General features: G+C 36.6%; 1 protein-coding gene across 1 annotated transcript in view; it reads left to right on the forward strand.

Annotated features, from left to right (window-relative positions):
• si:dkey-33c12.4 (uncharacterized protein LOC560112 homolog) overlaps nt 1–21101 on the forward strand; it is a 59824-nt gene that overhangs the window by 7472 nt on the left and 31251 nt on the right. The window contains exons 2-9 of the mRNA XM_051928364.1: nt 2926–2987; nt 6675–6747; nt 7493–7728; nt 11469–11546; nt 15311–15364; nt 15458–15640; nt 16964–17119; nt 18841–18892. Of these exons, the coding sequence (XP_051784324.1) occupies nt 2926–2987; nt 6675–6747; nt 7493–7728; nt 11469–11546; nt 15311–15364; nt 15458–15640; nt 16964–17119; nt 18841–18892 (894 nt within the window). The remainder of the gene's footprint in view (nt 1–2925; nt 2988–6674; nt 6748–7492; nt 7729–11468; nt 11547–15310; nt 15365–15457; nt 15641–16963; nt 17120–18840; nt 18893–21101) is intronic.

A 21101-nucleotide genomic window follows, 5' to 3' on the forward strand; every position in this document is an offset into this window, starting at 1 on the left:
GAGAATGCAGTTTGTTGTGTTTTTGCGAAACGCGGCTAACTACCACCATCCCAGATGCTAACGTGGAGCTACCCGGGTTTAGCACAGTTAGAGCGGACAGAGATGCAAGTACCTGTGGGAAGCACAAAGGAGGAGGACTCGCTCTCTATGTTAATACACGGTGGTGTAACTCTGGACATGTTAACGTTAAAGTCTCCACTTGCTGCAGTGACATCGAACTGTTGGCCGTAAGTTTGCATCCCTATTACTTGCCCAGAGAGTTTGGACACGTCATTATTGTCATTGTGTACATCCCTCCTCGGGCAGACGTGGAGACAGCGAGTGACATCATCCATTCTGCTGTTGCTAAGTTACAAACGCAGCACCCTGAGGCGCTTGTGCTAATCGCTGGAGACTTTAACCATGTGACGCTGGACAAAACATTACCTGCCTTCTCCCAGTATGTGGACTGTAACACCCGGGGAAATAAGACTATTGATTTACTGTATGCAAACGTTAAAGACGCATACACGGCACCCCGCTGCCTGCGCTTGGGAAAGCAGATCATAACCTGGTTCTGCTTCAGCCTCACTACAAACCAAAAGTGAGGGTCCTACCTACAACCACACGATCATTCAGGAAGTGGACTCCGGAGGCTGAGAAGGCTCTGAGAGAATGTTTTGGAACTACAGACTGGGATATCCTGCAGGGATCACATAGTGAGAACATTGAGGAAGTTGTTGACTGCACTACTGACTACATCAACTTCTGTATGGACATTGTAGTTCCAGTAAGAACTGTACGCTGCTATGCTAACAACAAGCCATGGATTACAAGTGACATCAAGGGCCTTTTGAACCAGAAGAAAATGGCTTTTAAAGGCAGTGATCAGCATGAGCTCAAGCGCGTGCAGAAGGAACTCCGAGTCCAGCTCAGGGCGGCGAAGGAGCAGTACAGGAGAAAGCTGGAGCAGAAGTTGCAGAATAACAGCATGAAGGAAGTGTGGGATGGGATAAAGATCATCACTGGCTGCAGCTCGAAGCGGGGTGCCACCATCAAGAGAGATGTGAAGAGAGCAAACCAAATGAACAACTTCTTTAACAGGTTTGACCACCCTAACCCACTCTCACTCTCACCTCGGAGTACTACACCCTCCACACATCCTTCTGCTGATGCCAGCATAGGAGAGACATCCCCACCCATAATTAAAACAGCTTCAAGTGATCAGAGAGCTGAGGAGACTTCGTGCCAGCAAAGCAGCGGGTCCAGATGGAGTATCGCCACGACTGCTGAAGGTCTGTGCATCGGAGCTGGGGGGTCCTCTACAGCGCATCTTCAACCTGAGCCTGGAACAGGGGAGAGTCCCGAGGCTTTGGAAAACATCTTGCATCACCCCAGTCCCAAAGGTATCACGTCCTAGTGAGCTGAATGACTTCAGGCCTGTTGCTCTGACATCACATGTGATGAAGACCATGGAGAGGCTGCTGCTTCACTCGACCCTCTGCAGTTTGCATATCAGGAGAAGGTGGGAGCGGAGGATGCCATCATCTATATACTACATCGATCCCTCTCTCACTTGGACAGAGGCAGTGGTGCTGTAAGAATTATGTTTCTAGACTTCTCTAGTGCCTTCAACACAGTCCAACCTCTGCTCCTTAGGGACAAGCTGACAGAGATGGGAGTAGATTCATACCTGGTGGCATGGATCGTGGACTATCTTAAAGACAGACCTCAGTATGTGCGTCTTGGTAACTGCACGTCTGACATTGTGGTCAGCAACACAGGAGCGCCACAAGGGACTACTTTCTCCGATCCTGTTCAGCCTATATACATCGGACTTCCAACACAACTCGGAGTCCTGCTACATGCAAAAGTTCGCTGATGACACTGCTATCGTGGGCTGCATCAGGAGTTGGCAGGAGGAGGAGTATAGGGACCTAATCAATGACTTTGTTAAATGGTGCGACTCAAACCACCTACACCTGAACACCAGCAAAACCAAGGAACTGGTGATGGATTTTAGGAGGTCCAGACCCCTCATGGACCCCGTGATCATCAGAGGTGACTGTGTGCAGATGGTGCAGACCTATAAATACCTGGGAGTGCAACTGGATGATAAATTAGATTGGACTGCCAATACTGATGCTCTGTGTAAGAAAGGACAGAGCCGGTTATACTTCCTTAGAAGGCTGGCGTCCTTCAACATCTGCAATAAGATGCTGCAGATGTTCTATCAGACGGTTGTGGCAAGCGCCCTCTTCTACGCGGTGGTGTGCTGGGGAGGCAGCATTAAGAAGACAGACGCTTCACGCCTGGACAAACTGGTGAGGAAGGCAGGCTCTATTGTTGGCATGGAGCTAGACAGTTTGACATCTGTGGCAGAGCGACGGGCGCTCAGCAGGCTCCTATCAATTATGAAAAATCCACTGCATCCTCTAAACAGTGTCATCTCTAGACAGAAGAGCAGCTTCAGCGACAGACTGCTGTCACTGTCCTGCTCCACTGACAGACTGAGAAGATCGTTCCTCCCCCAAACTATGTGACTCTTCAGTTCCACCCGGCAGGGTAAACGTTAACATTATATAAAGTTATTGTCTGTTTTTACCTGCATTATTATCAATCTTTTATTTAATATTGTTTTTTGTGTCAGTAAGGTGCTGCTGGAGTATATGAATTTCCCATTGGGATTAATAAAATCTCTCTCTCTCTCTCTCTCTCTCTCTCTCTCTCTCTCTCTCTCTCTCTCTCTCTCTCTCTCTCTGCTGTAGAACAAGTTCTGAATAGGGTGGTGCAGATAAGTCATAGTGATACAGTTAGTTTCAGTTTCATTTCATGTCTTCGCATAAGTGCCAGCTTGGAAATCAGTTTTGCTGAAAATTGCTGGGAGGGACTGTGTTTCTGAAGATTAAGCTTATTTTTCACTGCTTGTCACTTAACTTTCTTTAGGATTTGATATCCAAACAGATGAAACTGCAACACTGGGAGGTATTACTGGAGGCAGATCTCAGGTAAAGTATTATGTAATTCAATTAACAATTATGGGTAACTTTATTTGGGATTTAATTGTTTTGTTTTTTTGGAGATAGATTTCATGTCTTAACAGATATATTAATTCATTTATTTGCCTGATGCTTTTCAATTAAACTATTTATGAATACAAATTTTACTTAAACATATTATTGTATTATGAAGGCAATACCATTTGTGTTGTGCACATTAAATTAATAGTAGAGTAGTACTACAGTGTGCCTTCTACCCTCATCATACGTGTTTTAAAGGTTGTATGATGTAATTAACCAAAATAAGAAGAAATCTGCAGTTATACAGCCCATTATAGAATGTGTTTTTTATGCATTTATTCATTAACCAAAAAACAGCTTCTGAGGTTCTTTTTATGGTTGTTTTTTTTTTTTTTTTTTTTTTAAAGTGAAGTGTATGACAGTAATTATTGTGTACAAGATCCAATTTTTCAGTTCATTTAATAAATATTTTTGTAGCATGATCTCAATAATGGAGGATTAAATCAGTAAATACTCCATGTGATCATCTTAATTTTTGAAAACAATATATTTATAGAAATTCTGTGATAAATTTATGAACAATTTATGCTAAGATAGCTTTAAATCTTTAAAGATTTTTGGATAATGGTTTTTGAAGGACATTTTATTTCTTGATATGTTTGGCTTTTTAAGAGGAGCATTTAATAAGTTGAACAGAAGTATATGTTTAAAGTATTAATATTCAGTTGTCATGCTGTCACTAGCCAGGAAAGTATTATTTTCTCAGAGGGGCTTTTCAAAAGTGTTGTCTTCAAGATGGAGAAGAGAGCTCTGGAAAAATCAAAACTGCATAATTTAGATACACTTTTAGTATACACTTCACCTTTAGAGACCACAGAGGCCTTATATGTAAAACCTTGCTTAGATTCTATACTAAAATTTTGCTTATGCTTGAAAGGTAAAAATGGAATATACACAAAAAAATGGATGTATAAAACTATACATATACCTTCTTCCTTTAAGTCACAAACTTTAAACTGTTTACTACAAACCATGAGAGGACCCAGAAAACAAAACTTTAATATATCAAGTTTACATTTACAGTACTAGTGACTGAAGTGGAGAACTACAACAACATTCTATTTGCTGGTCTCTCAGTGGGAGTCACAAGTAAAAGAAAAAAAAAGCAATAGTGGGAGCAGCTACAGTGCTATGTAAAAGTTTAGGCACCCCTGATAAAAATGACTATCAATTTATAACTTGCTAAAAGTTTGACGCAGGAACTTCATTTAAACATTTTTTTATACCTTATGGAAACAGCAAGAATTCAGTAGTGAATATTTTTATTATTGGACCAACAGAACCAATTTAATGTGCATTTAAACAAAAATAGGCAGGTGTTTTAATTTGGGCGCCCCAAAGGAATAATCCAATCAATATTTAGTAGAGCCTCCTTTTACTGAAATAACAGCCTGTAGCCACTGACAAATCCCTGAATTCTGGCTGGTGGTATTTTGGACCATTCTTCCATACAAAATGTCTCCAGTTCAGTCAGGTTTGATGGCTTCTGAGTGTGGACTGCCTGCTTCAAATCAATCCGTACATTTTCTATGATGTTGAGGCCAGGGGAGTGGGATGACAATGCTAGAACATTGTACTTGTGCCTCTGCATGAATTCCTTGGTAGATTCTGAATGGTGCTTTGGATCATTGTCGTGATGAAACATTTCAACTTTGTGACTGACTCTTGAACATTCTTGTCAAGAGTCTGCTGATGCTGGGAGGAATTAATGCGGCCCTCAACTTTAACAAGGTTTCCAGTATTGCTACCCACACAACCCCGTAACATGATGGGCCCTCCACCAAATTTTACAGTAGGCAGCAAGTTCTTCTCCTGGAATGCTCTGTTTTTTTCACCATGCATAAAGCCTATGGTTGTGACCAAATTTCTCTACCTTAGTCTCATCTGCCCACAGTATTTTTTTCCAAAATATTTCTGACTTGTCCAGATGTGCTTTGCATATGTCATGCGACTCTTCTTGTGGTTAGTACTCAGAAAAGGCTTTTTGCACATCATCTTTCCACCGAGCTGTTCCCAGTGAAAAGTGTGCTGGACTGTGGAACGATGTACAATGACACCATCAGTAGTCAGATGTTCTTATAGCTCTGTGGAGGTGGTCTGTACCTTTCATATATTTTCTTGGTGTGTTTGCGGGTTGGTAAATGGTGTGAGGAGCCAAACTCTAAGTGGGTACGTACACAATCAGCTGAAAAATTAAACAAGTTGTGCAGTGTGTTGTACGACATAACTAACAATGACAGGGTTAGGTCTTTTGTAAGATATTGCCAACAGCAGACTATGCAAGGAACGAAGTTTCAAGGATCTCGTTTTTTTTTTTTTTTTTTTTTTGTCTCAGCATGATGACTGGCTTATAAGCTGAATTAGACTTCCTAGAGTCATAGTTTTGAAGTTGTGTGCTGATTTGTGACCATCACACAGATATCATGCAATCCTTGTTCTGCATCTGGTTTTACCAACTATAGGGTATTTGTCAGTGGGTGCTTTACAGCATGAACTGGCAGACTGGTCGGGAATCTTAGTCATCACTGAGCCATGTCATGCCATTTGTATCGGATAGTATAATTATGATGCTACCCAGATACATCACATTAGGCAGGCCAAAATCAAAAAGCAATTGGCAGCAGTTGCTGATTTTCCTAATGTATTTGACATGATTGACTGCACACGTTTCAATAAAGGTACCATCACAGAATGAATTTGCTTTTGTAATCAGAAAGATAGATTCTTTCAGTTAATATTCAATTAATATGTAATGCTCCAATGTGTCTGACTAATTTTGTTGCATGGTGGCCTGGCTGAACCCACAATTCCTTTATTTTGTCAAATAGTAGTGTGAGAAGCAGATTTCAGGTTCATGCTGTATGTGATGGTTAGCTTCTTGGTAGCAGTAACAATGGAAGTATTTTAATTTAACAAAGGGAGGTTTTTATTAGCATTAATGCTGATCCAGAGCATTTACTATTAATTTCCTGAATACCTAATTAACATAATGTGCACTCATTTTAGCTTGAACATTGTCATAAATCAATCCGAAACTGCTTAGTTCATGGCAAGATTTTGGTCATATCTGGTGACTTTTTGCTGACCCTTAGTTAGCAAACATATCTGCCTTGTTGCTTATAGAGATCATTCATTGTCTTATCAATATTTTTCAAACTCCAAGATACATCTTTAACAAACACAGGACATAAGTACCAACATTGAAGACAGCTGTATTGAGAGGAAATGTTCATTAACTGTGATATAATTAGTTCCATAACATCAGAATGTGGCTGACACATCATTGAAATAAGTAATGAAATCACTAAAATGCAAGTGCCAAAAAAGTCTGTGTAGGACTTTCTTTCTTGTTTGTAAAGGTAATAGAACTTTAAGCACAGTAAGGAAAGTTTTATAAAACATAAAACCAATGTTTTTATTGGATTTTTACAATGCAGTCTTCATTTATTTGGTGGTTATTTTCCTTTATATTGTACTGTTGCATTTAAAAATTCTGTAAAAAAATAAATTAATTAATTAAAAAAATGCTATATATTGTATTGTGACTTTATCTTCTAACATTTTTGTGCATTAGTTCATAATCAGAACATTAATTTAGTTGTATTTTGTTTACAGAGGTTCAGATATATGTTAGACCATATAAGAGCAGGCAACAGTGAACAACAAAGTGTAATTATGTATTTACCAGGTATGATTTTTTTTTTTTTTTGTAGTAATTTCAAACTCCTACTTAACTAGATGAAACTTCTTTGTGACAGATACGTAAAAGAAAAATATTTCCTTTTTAATATAACATTTCTTGTCTGTGTTTTAAATATATTTGTTAGAAGATGGAGCCTATAAAGAAAATGTATTACTTTCTTAAATATCTACTAAAACTACTTGGCTTTGAAGAACACATTCAGACCTGTAAATGGGTTTTATTGTACAACACAGATTATAATAAGTACTGCATTTAAGTTACAAATAAGAGGAATACTACACATTTAAGTTTTAATATCACGGTGTCAAAATTGTTGTTAATTTAACAGTTGTATTTATTTTGCACACTTAAGTAAGGGATACACCTTTTTTTGCCATCAGCCCAAACTTCCAGAATAGGCAGTATTTCCACACACCACTAAACAAAATGTATACAAGTAGATTTTGAAAATGCACTTAAACAACAAAATAATATCTTAAATTATCAAAATTACATTTTTCATTGACAAAATAAACTTGTTCTTTTTTAAACTGGCCTAGTTATTATATTGCTTTTATTGCTTCAAACGAGTTAATTCACATTATGCCATGACACATTTTTGTTGAGTATTGTAATGCACTGAAAAGGACTGATTGCCTGTCACTTCTTTAATGCTTTACCCAAAACAGCTGATTAGGTTTTAATTGTTTTTAAACAGCCATAAAAAAAATCTTTCCATTTCTGTTGGCAGAATCTCCTTTTGAAGTTTATGATGATGATGATGAAGATTATAATGATGACGCGTCCTATGACTATGACAAGTCTGATAATTATGACAGTGATAATTATAGTGATAACAATGAAATCCCTTCCTCTGACACATATTGCGGATTTAGGAAGGCTTTTCTTGAAGACAATTATAGGTGCTGGAGAGACCTGAAAGTCAGTCATTTCAGTATCGGAATGGAAGTAACTGCTGAGGCAAGTGTCACGTATTTCTTTTATTGTGTGTATTTTTCATCAAACCCTAATGAATAATAGACAGATGTAAAGAAGAAATAGTACACCTCATATTTAATACATGAACATTATGCCTTGAACAAATTACTTTATGTGGTGTACTGTTTATACAAATTTACCAGTTTCATATGCTGAAATGAACAGCTTCCTTCTTATGTGTTTTTTTTTTCCCCCCATCATATTTTATTCTTCTTTTGGACATTGTACTTCGGTGTCTATGGTAGTTTAGTGATGGGGTAAAAATTTTGCTTTCAAGTAAAGTTCAGATTTTGATTCTACAATGTTCAACACATCGAAAAATGTTGATTTTTGGCATGATGTCTGTATGTGTGTCTATGTGCCTGGTCTGTGGAGAATTTTAATTGATTTGCACATCTGATGAAAATTGTTGTTTTTGTGTGTTTACATTATGTAAAACTCCTGGATGAATACATCCCAACAAAGAGAGGACATTTTAGAACAAGAGGTTTCTGAGATATCTGCCCTGAACACCAAGGTCTATGTACAATAATTGTTGTAAAAATTTAATTTAAACTTGTAAAAACTACTTGTCCCAAAAAAAAAAAACCAATACATTATTTATGTAAATTTACAGGCATACACACAGAGCCACACACAAGTGTGTACATGCATGCATATGCACATGCGCTCATACACTCACTCAGAGAAATTTATAAGTGAATATAGCAGACAACTTATTTGCCTGACCAAAACATATGCTTGATGATGAAGAGAAGGAAATGAACACACACCTAGATCTGCAAAGGTGTGCATGGACAGAATCATTGTCACCCCAGTCTGTCTAAGTAGCTTGTTCACCTCTTTTGACACAATGTGTTTAATTTCAAATTAAATATTATTTAAAGATGTTAATTTGATTCAATTTCCAGTTAAATTTTTATTGTACATTTATTCGTATACTTGATCATTAAGTGTACTCTACATTAATATAGAATCTAGTACATTAAATCAGTTGTACTGTAAAATCTTCCTTAGAGTGAAATCCTGTGGTATAACTAACGTCAAATTTACATGAAGTACTGAAATGGACTATTCCATACTGATTTTCACCTCCAAAAGCACAATGTCATCTGTTTTTGTAGTGTATTAAGACCTTGGATGTTGGGTAGTTTATACTTTACATGTAGAGTTAATACAGTATTGCTAATGTCAAAGATGTAATACTTTTGTAGTGGTTGTAAGAATAATAAAATCTCAGCTGTTTTTCTTTTAAGATGTAAAAATTGGAATTCACACATTTTAAGGAATTTTGTTTTTGCACAAATGATCAGACTTTAGGCCAGAGCTCTATGGTAATACTACAACACAAATCACAAAATTAATAGGGTTGCATCAATGTATTATGTGGCAACTGTTTTTTCTCATATCTGTCTGTATAGTGGATCCAAATTTATAGGCAAATTTTTCACAATATAGTATTTTCCCTCCGGACCATGTAGTGCCCACAGAAAACCAAATACATTGCCTTGCAAAAGTATTCAGTCTAATTCTGTAATTTTACTGAGTATCAGATGCTACACTGAAATTTTGTGTTCTGTGATCATTTTTTTAAATTTTTATTAAGAGCTGAAACTCAAAATAAGTGTGTTTTGTGTGACATTTATTTGTGTAGAACCATGACACCTTTTATTTGCTAACTAAAAAGATTACAATATGCAAGCTTTCGAGGCAACTCAGGCCCCTTCTTCAGGCAAGATGTAATCTCCATGTAGCAGCGGTACATTTCGGTGTCTTGTATATATGTAGTACTAGGGTGTTATACCATGTTAGCCATTATGAATGTAGAGAAAAGCCAAGCAAAATGACACCTTTTATTGGCTAACTAAAAAGATTACAATTGTAGCAGTAGAGGCGTGGAGCCACCTCTAACACCCTCAGGTACCACTCTTGAGACCAGGTGAAAGTATAATAATAATTATTTTTATTATACAATAGTGCACCGAGCACTCTCCTCACCACACTCATATACACAATAAACTATCTCTTAAATACAATCCTCCACTCCCAGACACTTAGCCCACCTTCCTCCCAGCTCAGCTCAGCGTCTGGGCTTACCCAGAGTCCTTTTATAGTCCCTGACCCGGAAGTGGTTCCAAGCCAAACCCACAAGTCCATTTTCCTTCCGGGTCAGGGCAAACAGTCCTTTTCTTCATCCCAGGAGCACGTCACTTCTTCCAGTCACGTGACTGAGATGTACTCCCGGGTTATAGGGCATGCCAGAGCCCACTAGCCCCCCTACAGCGACTCCTGGCGGCCCCCAAGGTATCCAGCAGGGTTGTGTCACAACACTACAAAGTCCATGAGGCCCTGCTGGAACTCGGGGCACCAATATGCTGTCCGGAGGGCTCCTCCTAGCGGCCTGGGGGTGGCGACCGGAGTCTGTAGCCGGTCGTCCTTCACACAATATACAAACCAGAAAGTGCTATCTTTGTTCTGATCTGACCATGAAATCTTCCAAGGTTATTCAGTACTTCCTGGCAAGCTCCAAATGTGTCTTCTCAAAATTCTTTTTGAGTTTTGTGCCCCTCTGTGTCTTAGAGGTCAGTATTATGCAGAGCTTTTGATATGATTCAGTGGTACATCCTTACCTCAATTTACTTAGTTCTTGGTTTTTGAAGTCATTAATACTTTAAATAGAGATGTTTGGATTATACAGTATGTCTATATACATGCTAAGTTAAATTTTTAAGCTGTTATTAACTTGTGCATTGTGTGTCTAATAAATGATTTTGAATAACCTGTTAATGAAATACTTTTTAGCAAATATCTGGAGCACTAGCCTTGCATGTATCACTCTTTTATGAGAACACTCCACATATATATAATGCAAAGTTGACTGACTGACTTACTCGGCAATAAAAGCAATATTTCCTGTTTAGACGAAAAGCTGAAATTTGGCAAGATATTATGTCTATGGTAGAACCTATTTGCTCAGAAAGGGTATTTCGATATATATATATATATATATATATGTTTAGGGGTAAAATAAAGAAATACCCCAAAACCTCAAAAATGCTTTGACTGATTTGATTGACATTTTGTGATGTAATAGAAGAAGAAAACTTGTCGACCTGAGGGGTGTTTTGTGTGGTTGATAGTTGTCTGTTAAAATGTTGTAGCAAGTGGGCTGTTCTTGGGCACCATGTCCTTTTTTCGACTATGAACCAAAAAGTGATTTCATGGAGAAAAGGGGCTTGCTGCTCATGCAAATGAATGCCACAGGCAAAAGAGAGACACTGACCAAGCTCTGGCTGTAATCATGCAGTGAAATGGAGCTGGTGGCAAGTGAAGAAGGTGGAGGTGCCTGTCACATAAAAAGGAGACATGCTGGTGAGCTGCGTGGAAAATGAGCTGTAAAGTGCACGAAGGAAACTTTGGCAAAGCTCAAGTAAGATGGCATTGCCAGTTGTACTGTGTGGCTGTGAGTGACTTTAACTGTTGCTTTACTGCACCTCAGTTAAGCAGTTAACCCACTCCCATTGTACATAAATCCACAATATTATTTCATGTCACATGTTCTTGTCAGTACAATTCTGAAAATGTTCCAAATTTTACAAGATGTGAATAAAAGAGCAAAATTCTTCTGGAATAGTATGAAGATGTAAAAAACATTTTGGTGAAGTTGGGGTATTTCAATGTTTGGGCTTTTATATATTATGAGTATGTATTGCCATTTTAGGAAGCAGAAAAAAAATGCTAAAGAATTAGTTGATGAAGAAGAAAGGGTGAAGCAAAAAGCTGAAAAGAGGAAGTTAAAGAAAAAGGTAAGATTGCTTATTTATTTTATTTTATTGCTTAACCATTTTCTTCGTGTCCTTAACCGCTTGTGGCTGTTTTAGTTTTAATTAGTTTAATCCTGCTTGTTTAACCTCCAGGAGTATTGTGTAATACAATGTTTTGTATGTAACAGGCTGTGTATTTGATGATTACAGACGTCACCCAATGCATTTAGTAGGCAGACTTTCTATTTAAATGACACACATGCTTTGTACTGTCTTGAAATGTAGACTTTATTAATATCTAGTATATTATATAACGGTGTATTTGGAAAATTTATATAAATTTAAGGTTTTCAGGAATATAATACTCTTGCATTCCATCACGAACCAAATGCAAAACAAAAGATGCTGACGGAGAGTTGTGAAGGAATTTAAGGTGGCCCGGGATTACGAGTTTTTTCATAGGCTTCAGGGATTCTAGTGTTAAGCAGGAGGGTGGATGAATCATGCTTTGGGCTTGTGTTGCAACCAGTGGCACAGGGAACATATCATTGGTAGATGGAAGAATGGATGCAAATAAATACCAGCAAATTCTAGAAGCAAACATCACACCATCTGTAAAATAGTTAAAAAGAGGATGGGTCCTACAACAAGATAATGATCCGAAATACACCTCAGAATGTACAGTGGAATACCTTAAGAGGCATACAGTTTTGCCAGGGCCCTCACAGTCCCTGACCTAAACATCGTTGAAAATCTGTTGGTAGTTATCAAAAGAGGCTCGGTGCATGCAAGACAGCCCAAGAATCTTTGTTCTTTATTTCGCCTTTATATAATTTCTTGTATTAGGAATTTGTTAGTTTTCGCATACCCCTTGGGGTCAGTGCGCAGGGTCAACCATTGTACAGCGCCCCTGGAGCAATTGAAGGTTAACACTAGAATTACTAGAGTCTACGAAAAAACTTGTAGATCCGGCCCACCTTAAAACCATTCACACCTATCCGCCAGCGTCCTTTGTCCTCTAAATGTGCCGATAAAAACAAGCAGCAAGCAGCCGGATATTTCATCCCCCCACCGACTTAGAACGTGCACGAGCATCTCCCAGCTCATGCCTTGATTGATTATCTGAGAGTGAAGTGGAGTTTTAGAGTGGAAATAATACATCGTTATTTGGAACACACGCATTTCATGTGTGTTCCGTTTCTACAGTAATCTGTGTAAACACTTTTTAAAACAGAAACTTTTTCATATTTTAGTAATAAATGTTACAAAATTTAGGCATAAACTATAGAATGTGTGAAGCAGCATGAAGTCCAAACATCAAATAAACACTTTCACAAAAGGTTCAAGAACAATACAACAGCTTCCGTGGCGTAGCAGTAAGATATGCTGTCTCAGAGCGCTGCAGGCTTACTGTCCCTCGGAGATCTGAGTTCGATTCCCTGTTGAGGAGAAAGTGTGTGTTTTTTTTTTTTTTTTTTTAATACTCAAACGGAATTAAAATTTATAAATTGGTATGTACTCGGTTAATGAAATCGTTATATTTTCATGTGGGATGCTCCTTTTAAAATATATTTTAACAATTGAGACTGCAATTAACATGAACAAGTGTCCTTTTAACTGTTATTTTTAAGATCCGTAACACACAGACAGACAGAGCACTGCGTAATAGAGAGACAGATAGGCAGAAAAGTCACTAGATATATAAATAAACAGGGAAGGCACTTGTACTGAAAGAAAAAAAAAGATCAACATGTGCGTTGATCCTGCTGCACTGAATAAGCTCACGCGCTGTAACATACCCCCCCCCCGATCTGACTCTAAGTAATAGCGCAAGTACAGACGCAAACCAAGTGTATGTGTGTACTGTATGATATTAACAAAAAGAGTAGCTTACTACTGAAAACAACAAATATAGGAGTGAGTGGGGATCGAACCAGGGACTCTTGATCACACTTGGTTTGCATCTGTACTTGCGCTGTTTCTTAGAGTCAGATCGGGGGTGGGGATGTTAGAGTGTGTGAGCTTATTCAGTGCTGCAGAATCAACGCACATGTTGATCTTTTTATTCTTTCAGTAATAGCGGCAACATAAATCCACACTCGATCTGACGCTGTTCGTTTTCAAATAATATTGTATTAGTGCGATATTATCTTTATTGTCTTTCTTTCAGGTGTGTAATAGGAACCACAGCATAGAGAGAAGCGTGTACATTGTAACAGGTACACACATTGTAAATGTAGGAAAGATGATCCTTGCGTGTGTGTGAACGGTTAACATTTGAATCTGATGATTTAATATAGCACTGAACTTACTGGTTTGTACTATTCTATCCTCTGCATGTCCTGGAATACAAAAGAAACAGCATACAGCAACATGTGGGTACTGGCAAGATCGGGGAAAAAAAACACGCAGTCACTGATTACAAACCGCAAGATGTTATGCGAATGAATATGAATAATATGAATAATGTTGCATCCGTGCCACAAAGTTTTCCGAAATGTACTATACATGTCATAAAACGAATAATTCCAAATATCATATATACCTACGTCTGTGTTTTTTTTTTTTTTTTTTTGACATCATACGCCATAAGGTGCACACTAATTCAGCATGAGCAGGAACAGTCAATAAAACTGAATAAAAAAAAAAGGCGGTATATGTATCGTGATTGTGATTTAGAGAGAGTAAAGGTTAAAAAATCGGTAACTTTTACAAGTCCTATAAATGCACACCGTGTGTTACAGATGCAAACCAAATGTATGTGTGTACTGTATAATATTAACAAAAAGAGCAGCTCACTACTAAAAACGGCAAATATAGGAGTGAGTGGGGATTGAACCGGGGACTCTTGATTACAAGTCAGCAAATCTTACCGCTATGCCAATGAAGCTGTTGTCTATTCCTTGAATCTTTTGTGAAAGTGTTTACTTGATCTTTGGACTTCAGGCTTCATACATTATATAGTTTATGCCTACATTTTGTCATTTACTACTAAAATATGAAAAACGTTTCTGTTTTAAAAATGTGTTTACACAGATTACTGTAGAAACGGAACGCGCATGAAATGTGTGTGTTCCAAATAGCGATCTATTATTTCCACTCTAAAACTCCAGCACTTAAGTCACTCCTAGATAATCAAACAAGGCATGAGCTGGGAAAACTTAGTGAACGTTCTGAGGCGGTTGGGGGATGGAATAGCCGGTTGCTTGCTGCTCGTCTTAATCGGCACATTAGAGGACAAAAGAGAGGTGGGAACGGTTTTAAGGTGGGCCGGATCTACAAGTTTTTTCGTAGACTCTGGTAATTCTAGTGTTAAGGGCCTTGCTCAAGGGCCCAGCAGAGTAGGATTTCTTTTTGGCATTGACAGGGATTTGAACCGGCAACCTTCGGGATATAAGCACAAATCCTTAGCCTCAGAAAATACTCCAAGCAAGAATTGAAAGACTCTCAGCTTGCTACAAAAGGTGTTTACAAGCTGTGATACTAAGTACTGACCATGTTGGGTACCCAAACCTTTGCTTCAGGCCCTTTTCATTGTTTTGGTATTTTGTACTCGTGAGTAATGGAAATAAAAATGTAATCTTGCTTAAAGTATTAAAGAAATGTATCATCTTTAATTTTTAAACAAGAGTGCCCAAACTTTTTCAAGCTTCTGTAACTTACATTTAAGGATTAACTAGCTGTATTTATTTAGGCGTGAATGAGTGATGAAACAACACTAGAAAATGGTACATTATTGTTTGCAGATAATTGAATTTTGTTAAAGACTTCAGTATAATGTTAATATTTACATGTTTTGGTTATAGAGGCAGAAAGAAAGAAAACGGAAGGAAAAATTAGAAAAGGAAAACAATGAAATTGTAAGTGTTTATTGTGGTAATGCTTATTTTAATACTTAGTCATTGTAATTGCTAACAAGTTTTTTTTTGTTTGTTTTTTTTTTTTTGTCCAAGGATAAAACAATGCAAAATCTTAAACTTAATTCAGGTATTAAAGAAAAAGAAAATATGTGTAAAACATGTGACAATTTATCAGTAAAAAATGCAACTGCATCTTCAGATAAAAGTAGGAATGAAACTGGTAAAGGTAAATGTAATGATGAAAGCAAAGATGAAATATTCATTGAAGAATCAGAGGTGAGCTACATTTTGCTTTTATATCTCTGCTTGATTTGTATGTTATAGTCCAGAATGCTAGCATGCATACACCATATTTTTGTATATGGTCCTCTTTTGCTTCTGTAATGTTTTCTTATTCTCACCATTATCCTCAACCCTTCCAGTTCTTTTATAATCTTTAAACAAACTCCATCAAAATGGATAAGCATTTTGGTCAGAGGTTTGGTTGAAATAGGACGTCTCTTTTAAGCTGTATATATTTTTTACTTATTTAACATTTTTTAGGCAAATATTACTCCAGGAGTGCCACAATTTCATTGTAACTAAAGTTAGGGAGAAGCATGCTTTTTAGGTGTGGTTATGGGTAGTGTGATGTGGTTTAACATCATCCTGTTAACGTGCAAGGTGAAGTACAGTAATTAATTATGCACTATGTATTAAAAGACAGCCTGCATTGTAGATCTGCTTGAACTACCAGTTTTTTTAAAATTTTTACCTCCTCATGAGATGCGAATAGATACCTTGAACAGTATTTGCCACATGTGTTTAACTTACCTTTTAAGCTTTGAGAATGTCCGTGTCCAAAAGCCTTGCATACTCAAGAGTATAAAAAATATAGCTAAGAAATTGTACACAGTAGTAACTGTGTACTGTAAAGTACCTTGGGATCATTTTCAATGTTGAAAGGAGCTATATAAAGTAAAAGTCATTCAGTGTAAAGCAAGTAGAACATGTTTCTGTTTGAAGCAAACTCTTGGAATTGTGCTTACAGTACAGTATTGTAAAACAGCTTCTTGTAATATTTTTCAGTGATTTCTGAGGGATGCATGATATTTTATGATGTTTTATCCTTCATGTATGTCAACTAATATTGACTTAAAAGTACAGTATTGGACATGTGTACATTATACTTTTATATGACTATTTTAAATTTTATAGTTGAGTCAAAGTAGTTTTTGCTGAATTTCTTTTCTGAAAAATGTTTACATTTTTGGTTCAAGTGGAACATTTAGATATAAAAAGACTTGGCAATCCTGTGCTAACTGAAATGGGGTATGTTAAGTATAAAATTTTTACCCTGTCACATTATTCTGTTTTGACAATATCCATTCTCACAGCTATATTAGTACAAATACTGCATTTGTTTAAAACTTACAAAAGCTGTAATTGTAATTCAAGTAATACCTATGGTTCAAAGGGTATCACATGTCTAATGCTGTTTATTGTGGATATTCAGTGTTTGTTACATCAGGGACAACTGGGTTTCTTGACAATCTACATATTCTCTTTTGTTGTATCTTTTTACTTAATTGATCTGCATTATATTTGATTATTATTCAGGGAGAGTTGGATATGACTAGCTCCTTTGTATCAAAAGCTGCAAGCATTGCTAAACGTAAATTGGAACTGCAAGAGTTAAAGCATAAAACAGAGAAAAAGAAAAATTACATAAATAATACTATTCAAGAAGTGGAAGTGAAACAGTCAAGTCAAGAGGTAGGCTGCAAAGGGATTAGAAAAATGTGTTCTGTGAAGAAAGATAGACTTGTGCATGTGTTTTGTATGTATTTGGGTTTAGTTGTTTAGAGATGATTTTACTGGTAAGTGTATATCTGATGTCAGTAATGATATATTGTATAAGGTGACCCTGAACAAGCTCCACCTCTGGGAATCAATCTCTCTTGAAATTTTCACTTTCAACTCCCCCACCCCCGATAAACAAAATTTTGCCATTATTCTGACATATCTCTCTATTTCATTTTGTTGTTTTGACTTTTTTTTCTACATGGCATAATGGCATTTTTAAGCTTTTTTGCTTTCATTTACTTTTTTTTTTTTTTTTTTTAAATCCACAATTTAGTGTATTTCGCCTTCCCAGTGAAAATGGAGTTTAGGCTACTGACATTCAGTATCTAGACTATAATATGTGTAATTCAGAAATGTGTTTATGGAAAAAAATGATTTGTAGAAGCTTCAAAGACAAGTTGTTCAGCAAAGTTTGTTCACATCAGGGTTATGGAAATTGGGGCCTAAGGCACATCAAACTTTTACACATGGCATGTTCAGGTTTGTTAGTTAACCTACCTTGCACATCTTTGGGAAATGGAAGAAAATATGGAGCGTACAGAGAAATAATTCATGCCGATGCATTGAGAAAGTGCAAATTCCACCTAGACGCAGACTAGGTATAGAATATGAATCTGGAATGCAGGATCTCTGAGGTATTCAAACTAACCTTTGTAGAACCTTGATTCCTTTTTGACAAGCTTTGCAGGTTTATTTACAATCAACCTGTTAGGTTTCAGATTTTTAAGTAACAAGTGAAATTGACCTATATTTTTCTTCTTGCTCATCTTTACAGCAATATCATCTCTAGGCAAGATGGTGGTGCTTTTTTTTTTTTTTTTTTTTTTATAACCTGATCTTGGTTTTGAGCTACTAGTATGTGCATTTATTTTCTTCAAGCTCAGCTCTGAGTGTGCATTCTTCTTGTGTTGATGTAGAAATACACAAATGATATTCTTTAAATATGTATATTTTTCTTTTTTTGTAGCATTGCTGATTTGCAGCACTTTTGTAACCCGATTCATTTACCAGTAAAATTAGAAATTTTTTTAAAGAGAGCGCATTTTTCACATATTATGATAGCACCTTTCAGCTATAAGATTATTGCTATTTTGAAGTTTTTTGTTTCCATCCTTATGTAATGTGTCATATTGTGCAGTCTCATCAATTTGCTTTATGGTTTGCCATTTCATGTTGCATACAATTCAAACTATTTGGAAAATGCATTTTAATCATGATGCTGAAAACCATACCTGTAGTATTGCGATTATTATAACAACATTTAATATGGGGTTATCTTGAGAGCTAAGCAATCTACTGTATTTTGATGCAAACACATTTAAGGCTGAACATAAAAATATTCTAGTAAAATTAACTTGCTTTCTGTTTAAGTAGATTTGAATAATTTGTAATAAGTTAATATTACTTGTGATATGTTTATCCAGATAGGCATTTAATTGCTAACATAAATGTCATTGTAAACTCTTTCTGTACATATCTTTAGGGCTAAAATAATTGTTTCCTAAGCCTTCTACTGTGTAAAAAAGCAATTCATTTTTAGCTAAAGTGATTGATATAGATTGTCTTTCTGTTAAACAAAACTTGTAATTGGTTTAGATCTTATATTTATTTTTTCTCTTCCACCCACCCAGATTAGTGGTGACATGGGGCCAGATGTCATCTCTAGGAGTTTAGAACTTGCAAGTGAGTACTTTTTAATTTGCTTTCAATTATTTAGAAGTTACTATTAAGCTATGGTTTTTTTTCTTTCAATGATGAAAACTATATACCAAAACATATCGTAAATGAAAAGTAGTCATTTTGTTAACTAAATTTAAAATAAAAAATGAAAAAAATATGAAAACTAGGACTGAGAAAACCAAAATATCAAAATTAAAACTAAACTAGAGTTTGTAATTTTGATTTTCACCACACTTGTGCATAATATACATGCCAGTGTGTAGTTGTCAGTATTTTTAAAGCCATGAGCCTTTAATTTTAAGTTGGAGAAGAAGACAAATTTGTGCACAGCTGTCAGTACCTGCAGCCATTATTTCACCATCAGCAGCCTTAGTCTGTGGATTTCATTGGTCACTTCAGCTGTCAATTTTCCCTTCTAGAACTGAGAGCGAACACCGAACTCTCATCACTTCCTAGTGACTTATTCTGTAGATTTAATTGGCCATAATTGCCACCTGTTCCATCAGATACAGTAAAGCAGTTTGAAAATTAGAGCCATAAAGGATTTGTCAAGTTAGAATAGCTAGTACACAGCTTCAAATTAATTCAGTATTTAGACTGGAAAAAAAGCAATGTTATTCACTTTGTACTAAATAAATATACTTTCAGAGTTTGGAAATGGGTAGATGACATATAGTCAGCATCAGGAAATATAAAACGTATAAAATCAGACTATATGTGTGAGGTGATCTTACTGCTTGCAAAGGGAATCATGAAAATGAAAGCGTTTTTGTAATTAAATAACTATTAGCTTAAACTTATTGTACATTAATTAATGACATCAGAACATGCAACCTATTTGATCTTTGCATTTTCTGATTATGCTGTAAGCCTTGATTTATCGCATTGTCATAAGAAAATTGAGCTTTGTTACTCATAGTAAAATTGTATGTTTTAAGTTAACCAATACAACATACAATGATGTGAAAAAGTATTCAATCCCCATGAAAGTCATCATCATTTTCTGCATGATAAAATATTTGTACACTTATTTATCCATTCTGTATTTTTTTTAACTCTTCTTCTGTAACAATACATTTCCAAAGTCAAAATAAACTGTTTTCTGTAGATAGTTAACTGAAGAAGAAACACTCAGAAGTTTGTGTTTGCACAAGCATTTAAACCTCAGTGCTTTGGAAGCTCCAGGTTTACACAAATGACAAGTTAATGACAAATAACACATGTGACAGTCATTTGACCATAATTAAACATAATTACTTTCTATTTGTGAGTCCTTTTATATCTGTCTGGATATAAGAAACCCCCTTTGTGTGGGCCATAGTCTTTGTTGGATAATCCCTGCAAAAATGAAGAAAAAGGAACATTCTGCTGATGTGAGAAACAGTCATTAAAATGCACAAAGCAGGAAATGGCTACAAAAAATATCGAAGAATTTGAATGACTCATTAAACACTGTTGGTTCCATCATCAGAAAGTGGAAGGTTTATCACAGCACCCAGACTTACTAGAACAGGCCGCCCCTCAAAACTAAACATCAGAGCATGATGTTGACTGGTGAGGGAGGCTACTAAAAATGCAACTGTGACTCTCAGAAGTCTGCAATGCTCTTTACCTAAAGCTGGAGTGAAAGTACCTTGGTCCAAAATTTCCAGAGCTCTCTATGAAACAGGCCAAGATGGGAGGATAGCAAGAAAGAAGCCATTCCTTGTTTTTGAATTCCAACCTGGTGTCTCGGTTTTTCAGCAGGTACTCTGTTGTCCATTCACACACCAGGAATGTACATTGTTAGTTCTGTTTGGGAACCTTATGTTTGGGGTTTGCATGAAAGGACTGGCCCTAGAATTGAGTAGCACCCTGTTCTGCTTTGTTTCTGCCTGATCATATGTGGCATTTGCTAAAAAGCATGAGAAAGATAAAGGGAGAAGGTTTTATGGTCAGATGAGACCCAAACAGAACTTTTTGGCCAGACTTCAAAGAGGTATGTGTGGTATAAAACTAACTCTGCCTGTGCCTCAAGAAACACCATACTTACAGTGAAATGTGGTGGTGGCATCATCATGCTATGGGGATACTTTTCATGTGCAGGGTCTGGGAATCTTGTCAGAGTTGAAGGCACAGTGGATGGACACAAATACCATATGAACCTATGACTCAGGAGAAGATTCATCTTTCAGTATGGCATTGACCTTAAGTATAAGGCCAAAGTGACACT

The sequence above is a fragment of the Erpetoichthys calabaricus genome, chromosome 5 (genome assembly GCF_900747795.2).
Source record: "Erpetoichthys calabaricus chromosome 5, fErpCal1.3, whole genome shotgun sequence".
In the NCBI taxonomy this organism is placed as follows: Eukaryota; Metazoa; Chordata; class Cladistia; order Polypteriformes; family Polypteridae; genus Erpetoichthys; species Erpetoichthys calabaricus.